The sequence below is a fragment of the Phacochoerus africanus genome, chromosome 6, assembly GCF_016906955.1.
Source record: "Phacochoerus africanus isolate WHEZ1 chromosome 6, ROS_Pafr_v1, whole genome shotgun sequence".
NCBI classification, from domain to species: Eukaryota; Metazoa; Chordata; class Mammalia; order Artiodactyla; family Suidae; genus Phacochoerus; species Phacochoerus africanus.
In genome coordinates this window covers 101,177,117-101,189,165 of record NC_062549.1, presented here as the reverse complement: position 1 = coordinate 101,189,165, position 12,049 = coordinate 101,177,117, and the positions used below count along the sequence as shown (strand labels likewise).

The following is a 12,049-nucleotide window of genomic DNA, read 5'->3' as shown; positions in this document are numbered from 1 at the left end:
TAAGCGAAGTTAGGCAGTGAAAGACAAAGATCATATGCTATCACTTATATGTGGAATCTAAAAAAGGATACAAATGGAACTTATTTGCAGAAAAGAAACAAACTCACAGACTTTGAAAAAACTTATGGTTACCAAAGTGGACAGGCTGGGGGGGAAGGATAGACTTGAGTTTGGGATTGGCATATGCACACCAAACTATATGGAATGGTTGGCCAATGGGGACCTACTGTATAGCACAGAGAACTCTACCCAATATTCTGTGCTAATCTATGTGGGAAAAGAATCTGAATGAGAATGGATGTGTGTACATGTGTAACTGAATCACTTTGTTGTACAGCAGAATTTATCATAATTTTGTAAATCAGCTTTACTTTAATAAAACTTTAAAAAAGAGAAACTTAGAGGGTGGCAGTCTCAGTTTCAGGTTACTAACTATGGTTTGGTTGATGAAAAATTAATCAATAGTTGACTGAAGAAATGGAAAATTTTTATTCCAGCCAACCTGAGGATTATAACCTGGGAGACAGTCTTTCAGAAGGTTCTGAGGACTGTCTCACTCATTAGAAGTCAAAGACAGCTATATAAGTTTTTGAGACAAAGGGTTATATGTGAAATAATGTATTATTGACACTTTACACAATTCCAGATCTATATGAGTAGGGGGTCATGAATCACTGTGGCCCCTAACAAGATTTAGAAGGAAGGTTCTCTCCACAGGAGTTGTAACCCTTTATGAGATTAAGAAGGAATGTCATCTCCTAAGGAGGTCTGGTTAATGCAGAAGCACAATGCACACTAAAGGGGAGGGTGGAGGCCCAAAAGTGCAGAGAAAAATTTTAAGTTTTTCCTACCTTTCTATAAAATATGAATTATATTTCATCAGTTTTATGAACTTATTGGTTTTGATTTTTACACCAGCATAATCAAAACTTAATGACTTTTTTTTTTTTTGGCTTTTTTTGCTTTTTAGAGCCACGCTGTGGCATATGGAAGTTTCCAGGTTAGAGGTCAAATTGGAGTTACAGCAGCCAGCCTACGCCACAGCCACAGCAGCATAGGATCCTAGCCTTGTCTGTGACCTACACCATAGCTCACAGCAATGCCTGATCTTTAACCCACTGAGTGAGGCCAGGGTTGGAACCCACATCCTCATGGATACTAGTCAGGCTCATTACCACTGAGCCCCAATGGGAGCTCCCAAAACTTAATTTCCATTGCCCCTTTAAGCCCCCCTTTTTAGGCATCTGAGGGCTGATTTGGACATAGGCTCTGTTTAGTGACATAACTTCCATACTTTCTTGAATGTGTTCATTTTCAGCCCTGCCACAGTGACTCCTGACAGTGCATAACTGTCATGGAATTGATCAGATCTATGAAAATTGCCTTCTGGTTGAGATTTCCCCCTTGTTTTAACTGGAGAATTCTCTTAACAAATTTCTGAATTATAGAAACTGCTTCTAATATTTCTGAGGGATATTGGTCTTTTATTCCACTTGGAGTTTTCCAAGTTTCTGGAATCTGAGAAGTCAATGTCTTCTCAGATTCCAGAAATTTTTAGAAAATTCAGTTTTAGGAGTTCCTATCGTGACTCAGTGGTTAAGGAATCTGACCAGGAACCATGAGGTTGCGGGTTCAATCCCTGGCCTCACTCAGTGGGTTAAAGATCCGTTGTTGCTGTGAGCTGTGGTGTAGGTCACAGGCGTGACTCGGATTCCGAGTTGCTGTGGCTCTGGTGTAGGCTGGCGGCTACAGCTCTGATTAGACTCCTAGCCTGGGAACCTCCATCTGCCGCAGGAACAGCCCTAGAAAAGGCAAAAAGACAAGGAAAAAAAAAAGAAAAAATTCAGTTTTAGAAAATTTTTGGTCTTTATCTCCTCAAACATTTCTTCTAGTCCTTTCTCCTCCTCTTTTTCAGGAACTGTAAGTGCACATATATTATGTCTTCTGACTGTATTCCACATGTCTTTTATGCTCTGCTCTTTTTTTTCCCCTTGTTTTTTTCTATCCTTTGTTTTGGAATATTTTGTTGACCTATCTTCCACTTCACTAGTCCTGACTTCTGTTGGATTCAGACTGATGTTAAACACACCTAATGGGTTCTTATTTTCAGTTATTGTATTTTTTATATTTAGACTACCCATTTGATTTTTTATAGATTCCAATTGCTATTGAAGTAAACTATCCATCTTTTCACCCATCTTTTCCTTTATTTTCTTAAACCTATTAGCCATAAAGTCCTGTCAACTCCAATATCTGGTTCTATTATCTTTTCTCTTGGTGTTTAGTCATTTGAATTTCATTTTTAGCATTCCTTATAATTTTATATTGGATCCTAGACATTATGAATGAAAAATTGTAGAGGCTCTATGTAATGTTATCTAACCTCCAAAGAGTTAATTTTTGTTCTGCTAGGCAGAAACAAAAATGATAGGTCACTTTGATCCTTTAAAGTCTGGTTTTTAAGTTTTGTTAGATCTATTCTATTTAATTACTGTACTGCCCTTACTCTAAAGGTATGGACTTTGGGGGATCCCATCTGAAATTCCTGGATGTCTCTCTACCTTGGCAAGATTTAAAGTCCAACTTGTGTTGGAGGCTGAAATCTCTACTTAGCTCACTAGCCTCCAAACTGCTGTTTTCTTATGTTTTTCCATATCTTGCTTTGTGTATGCTGGGTTTAGGAACTGGCCACTCTCTTGAGAGGAGAATGGCAGAGAAGCAGCTCAATGATCTACTCTCTTGAGGGGGATTCGTACCTAGATTATTGAGTTGCTTCTCTGCCATTCTCTCTTCTCTAGGAATTGTCCTTCATGTCCCAGCCACTTGGGCAGCTCTAAAATTTGACATTTGGTTCTTCAGCCCAGGAGTACTGCATCTTTTACTTGGCCTTTATTCTGTAGCACCTAATTTGGAAAATTCCCTCGGGAGAAAAATCTCAGGGTGAATATGGAGCTCATTCCATGTGCTTCTCTTCTCTCAAGGATCATAGATTCAAGTCCTATCTGCTTCGGTTATTCGTCAGTGTCATCAAGGAGTTTTTAAATATCTTTCCACATAATACTTATGTATTTGTAAATATTTATACATTTTATTCTCTCCCACTCCCCCCCCACACACACCCAAAGGGGGAAGAGTCAGTCTGATATATGCTCCTCTATCTTGGCTGGAACTGGAAGCATCAGCACTTCTTAACATTTGAGTTTGCAATAATTTCACTGAACTATTTATCTGCCTCAACTAATGAAGATAATATATTTATTTTAAGTTTGGGAATGCCAAAACTCGTGTCTGGGCAAAGCCAAAGTTTGAGTCTGCTAGGAGATTGGCTTTGGCTAAGTAAGAGGATTAGAATCCTGATTGCAGAGACTTAGGTGGTAAAGAATATATGTAAGTCGGGAAGTATAGGCATCAAAGGAATAGTGTTTTTAAGCAAGCTGGTCATGAAGGGAAGTGAGAGAGATGATGGTGGTCAGAGGTGGTTAAAGCTTTGTTTTAGGAATGAGGAGGCTTGAGCATGTTTATAGGCTGGGCATGGAGCTAATGTAAAAAGGGAAGCTAAACATCCTAAGACAACAAAAGAATTTCCTGGTAGAGATGAGAGTGGTAGTATAAATTGCTTAAGTAAGATACATTGGGTGAAAAAAAGAGAGAGGTGAAGATATAGATTAAGTTAGGAGGTTTGAAAGAATGATGAAATTCCTGATAGTATTATTTTCTGGAAGCAGTTGGAATGAGGATGGGAAATCCACTTAAAGAAAAAGGAATGATCAAGAAGTACAATTAAAGACTGGACAAGTTGCAAGTGAGATAGATATCTGATAACTCCCAGTTTGGGCACTTGAGCAATTCAGTGGATAGTAGTGTTAGGGCTAATAAAAGAGAACTGAACAGCAGGTGTGGGAGGAAAAATGAGTTAAGAAGAGTTCAGCTTTATTCATACTGAGTTTTAATCAATAATAGTGACTATTGGAGTTCCTGCTGTCGTGCAACAGGATTGCTGATGTTCAATGCAGGTTCAATCCCTGGCCCAGCACTGTGGGTTCAGTGCAGTTGTGGCATAGGTCCCAACTGTGGCTCAGATCTGATCCCTGGCCCAGGAACTCCATATGTTGTGGGTGGCAAAAAAAAAAAAGTGACTATTGCCTGTGAAACTTGGGATCCATAGGAACCACTACAAACACATACAACCTTCTCCCTTGCAGGCCTTGCAGTTTACAACAGGGTTACCTCCCTACACACCCATCATAAGTTGGGCAAAAACCATCTAACACAGAGCCTGTATTATAATATTGTGTTGAATATCTCATGTAATTTATTGAATATTGTACAGAAAGTGAAAAACAGAATGGTCATATAGGTACAGAATGGTTATAAATGTATCTGACCAGGAGCCCAGCATCACCAGAGAATATTACCCCGTATTGCTATCCAGGAAAAGATCAAAATTCAAAATTCAAAGTCTGGTTTCTACTGAATACATGTTGCTTTCACACCATGGTAAAGTCAAAAAAAGGTAAATGGAACCAGTAAGCGGGGCCCTTCTGTATAGAATAGAGCAGCAGAAGCATTTTCCTCTGCTGGAGTCTCAGAGGATGCTGTGGAATAGAAGAAAAGTGTTTTCAGAACAAACATTTAGGGAAAGATTTATTTGACCTATGAACTTTTTTTTTTCGACCTTGAAAACATCCCTTTGACCTGATGGATACCAAGCTATATATACTTTACTCTGAATTCTTCATGAAAAATGGCTGTCAGAAAGTTTCAACCGAAAGGAAAATTGAGATTATTTGAAAGAAAATTTTTATAGTAACTAAAGGGGAAATTGAAAGGAAAAGATTTTTATAAGTGGAAAAAAAGAGGGAAAACTGGGATAAGGTGGCTGCCAACAACCTGGAGAAGTAATGACTCTGAGGAAAGAATAATATAAGAGGATGGCTGATTTGGAAGATAGAGGACAAAAACCGGGAAAATATGGAGAAAGGGAGTGAGAAAAGGGGAAACTTTGTGAGGTTGGATATTGAGGACGGTGACAGTGGAGCAGAGAGGAAGTAAAAAACAGAATGAGGTCTGGGAATGAAAAGATCTCCAGGTTGAGGGAGAGTGGGGAGATGGTCTTGGGTGAAGAGGCAGGGCGGGTGTTTGTGGGAGAGGCACGGAAACAATCTGGGCGGAGCAGGTGGCAGAGGCAGCGGCGGAGAAGGCCTGGTCCTTCCAGGTCTCCTCCACGACAGTGGCAACTGGAGTGGGTGGTCATCCACGCCCAGAGGATGCTCCGTGGCAGTGCGGGAGGACCTTAGGAAAACCAAGCAGGAAGGGTAACTAGGACTGCGCTGGCTCAGCCCCGGGGATCCATGAAGAGGACCGACAGGGGGTCCTGCTGCCGGCGCCGCTGCTGCGACTGCAGCTGCTGCTGCCGTGCGTCCCGCCGGGCGCACCACGCGCCTTACTGGTCCAGGGACTTGGCACGAACCCTACAGTCCTCGCGACAGTCTCCCGGCCGGGAACGGTGGCATCCCGAACCGGCAGGGAGCTGGGCAGCAGCGGCTGAGGAGGAAGAGGCAGCTGCCGCAGCCGCACCCTGGATGAGGTGAGCGCACTGCGGGAGCCCGGGAGGCTGCAGACTGCGCAAGGAGTGGCAGCGCCCGCTGCTGCGACAGTTAGAACGGCTTTCGGGTAGGGGACCCAAGGCCTGGAGACCGGGCGCCTGGGAGGGGTTGGCGCAGAGTGACATTAGCTTGGAGAAGGTTGGAGGGCACGGCTGGAAGCAGGGAAGTAATGGGGGGCGGGGGAGAGGCAGTGGGGAGTTGCCTAAAATACACGTGTGGCTCTGGATTGTACTGGACTAAATCTTCAGGAAACCCAGTCTCTGCCTCCAAGATCTTTGCTTTGAAGACAACTGCTTTGTTGGTAGAGATGAGGTTGAAGGCCACGCCGGTTGAGTCGAGTCAAAGAAAAGATGAACGCATGATCAGAAAGCCATGCCAGGCTGGAAGCACTAGGGATAGTAAAAGAAGATAAAGCTAATGTGTGTGGGTGTAGTATTAAAAGAGTACTCACTGCCTTATTTCCCCCCCCCCGGCCCCCACCCCCCACCCCAATCTTAGACAGCAGGGTGGGAGTTGACGATGGTTCTTTCTTTCTAGGCTACCTTTCTTCCCCTGCAGAGCTGGAGCCTTGCCTGTTGGCTGGATGATGCTTGGCGAGCAGGACCAGCCCCAGCTAAATAAACCCAGTCACTTCCGTTGCTCTGGACCCGACAAATAAGGCCCAGATTTTCTTCATGTAGCAGTAGCAGGATGAAAATCTGCCATGCATACGATTTTTTTGCAGAAGAGACAGATTGTGCTGCTGACTTTTTTTTTTTTTTAAATGAACATTTCCTTGTCAGAGCATCTTGAGCTTATTCTTTTATGGGAAGCTAGAACCCGTAAATCAAGCTATAAGACAGTAGTGGTTTCAGTATGTATCTAAGCTGCCATTAACTAACTGGGATCTGAAAAAAGTTTCTTCATTTTTCTAGGCTTGTTTCCCAAGTATGAAATCAGGATTTGGATCTTTTGAGTATTAATTATAGAATTAAATATTAATGGGATCTGCATTTTGTGTTCAGGACAATGTTCTATTTGTGAACTAGGAAACAATTTATTCACAAACACTTTATTCTTCACACTGTTCACTGTTTGAAAAAAGAGTCAGACTATTCAGTTAACAGTGCTTAAAGGAATCACATTTCTATTAAGAAACCCATGATAAATTACTGCTTTTAAGACTGAATGAATGGAGTTCCTGTCGTGGCGCAGTGGTTAACAAATCCGACTAGGAACCATGAGGTTGCGGGTTCGGTCCCTGCCCTTGCTCAGTGGGTTGCAGACGCGGCTCGGATCCCGCGTTGCTGTGGCTCTGGCGTAGGCCGGTGGCTACAAGCTCCGACTGGACCCCTAGCCTGGGAACCTCCATATGCCGCGGGAGCGGCCCAAGAAATAGCAACAACAACAACAAGACAAAAGACAAAAAAAAAAAAGACTGAATGAAGCAAGAAGTACTTATTATTTAATTTTTAGCCGAAACATAATTACTTTTTAAAATGTGTATGATGTGTTGAATATTTTTCACAGATTAGAATTTTTTAAAAAGCCTGAAACAAAAATCTGAATATGTATTTATAATTTAAAGTCTTCTTAACTACTTTATATATGCTGGGGTGGATTCTTTTCATCAAAAGAAACATTGCAGTTGCAAAATTTTAAGTGGGTCATGACTTTTTATCCTAAAGATACGATTTTTCTTCTGTCTTTGGTAACAAAAAGTTGTAGGGTTAGAATTAGTTTCTCTAAATTGTGCTTTAATTGTTAAAATAGATGACATGCTTTCATTGTTTTCTTAACAGTTATTCATCTGACAAATCCCTTAGTTGATATGATGAGTTTCGAAATGTTTTTAAAGACTTAAGGAATACCCAAATGAAAGAATGTCAGAAATTTCACTGAGGTTGGTGCTACTCTGACCCTCATTAAAAAATTAAAAAATCAGTTCTGAGAGTTCCAGGGAAATTGTGCTTTAGCTTGTTCAGTCTGTTTCTCAGACTTATTATTAAAGAAATCTACAGAACTACTATGTAAACCCAGAATGGCAAATTACTAATTTATAGTGACTCTAACTAACATCTTAGGGAACTAGGCCCTCTTTTTTAAAAAAATTTTAATTTCAGTGAGGTCTTTTGGCATACTCACCACATTTGGGAGCCAAATCATAACGAAAGGTTGTTTGTGTAACTTGAACTTAGAAGAGAATTAATTAGTCAGTTATGAATTAAAAAATTAACAGCTTCAAACAGTATCAAAGGATACGATGGGTTCTTCCTTCTTTGGATGATGAGTGTCATTAATGATCAACCTCTCTTCTCATGTACACCATCTTTTATTCTGAGATGCTAATATTTTCAAGTCATAGTCTATATGGCTTGGGAATCTTTATGACTGTTTCAGGTGTCTGCATATCTCTTCTCTGAGCCAGTCTGTCTTCATTGTAAAATTGAAATTCCAGATGGCAAGCTTGCTTTCCTTAGGTAAAATTCATGATGGGAATAGGGAAGCAGGATTGGAGAACCATGTTATAGCCCCAGCATATTTCATGCTGGTAATATAAACCACTTGGTTAATGGCAACTGGATATGGGACTCTGATTTTGATTTGCATTTCTCATTGACTATTGATGTTGAACACTTTTTCATGTGTGATATCATGACCTATATGTTTTTGGTAAAGCGTTGAAATTTTGTGCCCATTTTTATGGAGTTGTTTGCTTTTTTGTTAAATTTGGGATCTCTTTATTCTAAATACAGGTCTTTATTATATATGTACTTTGTAAATATTTTGTCCCAGTCTATAGCTTGTCTTTTCATTTTAGTAACAGGGTCTTTTGAAGACCAGTAATTTTTAATATTTTGTTAAAGTAAATCCAAACAATCAAATTTTTCTTTTAAGGTTTTTTATTTTTAATGTTATATCTAAGAAATTTTTACCTAACCCAAGATCGCAAAAATACTTGTTTTCTTCTAGAAGTTTTAGTCATGTTTTACATTTAGGTCTATGATCCGTTTTGAGTTAACTATTATATGCACTATAAGGTACTGATCAAGGTTCATTTTTTGCATATAGTGTTGTTCCAATATTGTTGAAAAATCTATCCTGTCACCATTTAATTGCCTTGACACTTTTTATTAAAATCAGTGGACCACATATTTGTCAGTCTATGTCTGAATTTTCTATTCTGTTCCACTGATCTATTTGTCTATCTTTAGACCAATGCCTTGCTTTCTTGATTACTATACTTTTACAAGTCTTGAAATAATGTGGTGCAAATCTTCTAGTTTCATTCTTCTTACCCACAGTTGTTTGGGCTATTGTACGTTCTTTGCATTCCCCTATATATTTTATTTTGTCATTGTTGTTTGTTTTCTGGCTGTACCCCATCACACATGGAAGTTCCTGGGCCAGGGATTGAACTCGTGCCACAGCAGCACAACTGTGACAATGCTGGATCCTTAACCCACTGTGTTACAAGAGAACTCCATGTATACAATTTAGAATCCACCTGTCAATACAGAGAAAAATCCTTCTGGGAATTTGAATGGAACATATTGAAGGAGGATTGACATTTTAACAATACTGAGTCTTCTGAAATATAAACATAGTATATCTCTTCATTTATTTAGGTCAGTGGTTCTCAGCTGGGGACAATTATGCCCCACAAAGGACATTTGACAGTATCTCAGCATTCTGTTTTTTTTTTTTTTTTTTTTTTTTTGCTTCAAAGTTCATGTTGTAGCATGTGTCAGAATTCTGTTCTTTTTTAAGGCTGAATGATATATCATTATGTATATATATTACATTCTATGTATTCATTCATTCATTTATGGACATTCTGGATTGTTTCCACCTTTTGATTATTGAGACTCTGCTATGAATATTGCTGTACAAGTACCTGTTTGAGTCTCTGCTTTTAATTCTTTTGAGTGTTTTCCCAGAAGTGAAATTGCTGGATTATATGGTAATTTTGTGTAGAACTACCATGCTATTTTCTACAGTGGCTGCACCATTTTACATTCCCACCAGTAGTGCAAAGTGTTCTGATTTATCCACATCTCCATCAACACTTGTTATTTTCTGTTTTTGTTTTTTTTTAAATATTAACCTTTTTTTTTTTTTGTCTTTTTGGCATTTCTTGGGCCGATCCTGCGGCATATGGAGGTTCCCAGGCTAGGGGTCCAGTCGGAGCTTGTAGCCACCGGCCTACACCAGAGCCACAGCAACGCAGGATCCGAGCTGCGTCTGCAACCTACACCACATCTCACGGCAACGCCAGATCGTTAACCCACTGAGCAAGGGCAGGGACCGAACCCGCAACCTCATGGTTCCTGTCGGATTCGTCAACCACTGCACCACAACGGGAACTCCAATATTAACCATCTTAATGGGTGTCAAGTGGAATCTCATTGTGGTTTTGATTTTCATTTTCCTAATAATTAGTGATTTAAGAGATATTTTTTAAAGTCTTACATTTGGGGCTCCCATTGTGGCTCAGAGGTAATGAACCTGACTAGTATCCATGAGAATGTGGGTTTGATCCCTGGCCTCACTTGGTGGGTTAAAGATACAGTGTTGCCATGAGCTGTGGTGTGGGTCACAGATGGGTCTCAGATCCAGTGTTGCTGTGGCATAGGCTGGCAGCTTCAGTTCCAATTTGACTCCATATACTGTGGATGCAGCCCTAAAAACAGAGAAGGTTTCACATTTATTCATATATTTACCATTTCCAGTTTTCTTCATTAGTCTGTTTAGATATAGATTTAAATCTGGGATCATTTCCCTTCTGCTTAAAAGAATTTCTTTAATATTTCTTATTCTTACCGTGCAGATAAACTCTTGCGGAATTCTTTGTGCTTTTGTGTGTCTGACAAAATCTTTTTTCCACCTTCATTTTTTTTTTTTGTCTTTTGTCTTTTTAGTGCCGCACTGATGGCATATGGAGGTTCCCAGGCTAGGGGTCTAATTGGATGGAGCTGTTGCCACTGACCTACGCCAGAGCCACAGCCACAGCCGATCGAGACCAGGGATCGAACCTGAAACCTCATGGTTCCTAGTCGGATTTGTTTCTGATGTGCCACGAGGGGAACTCCTCCACATCCATGTTTAACAGAGATTTTTTTTCTTGTTATTAGGACTGACTACATAATTTGTGGGGGCTTGATGCAAAATGAGAATATAGTGCCCTCTGTTCAAAATTATTGAGAATTTCAAGCCATTAAGAGCAGAATATTAAACAATTCTTAGCATAGTACCCTGTATGATTATACATATTGCACACACAAGAAGTCTGCCCTTCTGGTTACAGAATTCTAGGTAATTGTATTTTTTTTCAGTCCTTTAAAGATGTTCTGCTGTCTTTTAGACTGTAATTTTTCTGATGAGACTTCTGCTCTCATTCTTTTCTTTGTTCCTCTGTACATAATGGTTTTTTTTCCTCCTGAATGCTTTTTAAATTTTCCCTTTATCACTGATCTTAAGCAATTTGATTACAATGTAGCTTGAAATAGTTATTTTCATGTTTCTTTTGCTTTGATTTTTGTGGAGTTTATAGTTTTCATTAAAGTTGGACAATTTTCAGCCATTATTTCTCTGAAAAATTTTTATCCCCCCCGTCTAACATCTTTTGGGGGGACTCCAGCTATATATATATATATATATATTAGATCACTTGAATTTTTCCCACAGATCACTGATGCTTTGTTGTTTTTTAAAAGTCTTTTTTTTCTCTTTGTTTTATTTTGGATTATTTTTATTCCTATGTCTTCAAGTCCACCAATTTTTCCTTCTGCAATGTCTAATTTGCTATTAATTCCATTCAGTTTATTTTTCATCTCAGATACTGGCTTTTTCATCTCTAAGTTTTATTTGTGTCTTCTAAAAAACTAACTTCCATATATTTTACTTGATCAATCTTTATTGATCAGTCTTTACCTGCTCAATCTTTACTTGATCAATCTTTATTCTACCTTCTTGACTCTATGGAATGTTATAAAAATATTTTAGGAGTTGCCATAGTGGCTTAGTGGTTAATGAACCCAACTAGCAACCTTGAGGACTCAGGTTCAATCCCTGGCCTTGCTCAGTGGGTTAAGGATCCAGTGTTGCATGAGCTATGGTGTAGGTCTCAGACACAGCTCCGATCCTGGGTTGCTGTGGCAGTGGTATATGCCAGCGGCTACAGCTCTAATTTGACCCCTAGCCTGGGAACCTCCATATGCCGTGGGTTTGTGGCTCTGAGAAAAGCAAAGGACAAAAAAAAAAAAAATAATAATTTTTTTTAATTCTAACATCATGTCAGTTCCTAGTGTGTTTCTAGTGATTGATTTTTCTCTTCATTTTGAGTAGTGTTTTCCTGCTTCTTTGTATATGTAGAAATATCTGAACAGATGTATATTGAGCATTTTATTATTGGATGCTAGATAATTTTGATTTTTGTAAATATTCTTGGGCTTTATTCTGGG

At 39.5% G+C, this 12,049-nt stretch overlaps 1 protein-coding gene across 1 annotated transcript in view; it reads left to right on the top strand.

Moving 5' to 3' along the window:
* Window positions 1-5,336: 5,336 nt before the first annotated feature.
* PDE4DIP (phosphodiesterase 4D interacting protein) overlaps window positions 5,337-12,049 on the top strand; it is a 214,513-nt gene continuing 207,800 nt past the window's right edge. The window contains exon 1 of the mRNA XM_047784873.1: window positions 5,337-5,587. Coding sequence (XP_047640829.1) covers window positions 5,352-5,587 — 236 coding nt within the window. The 5' untranslated portion in view covers window positions 5,337-5,351. The remainder of the gene's footprint in view (window positions 5,588-12,049) is intronic.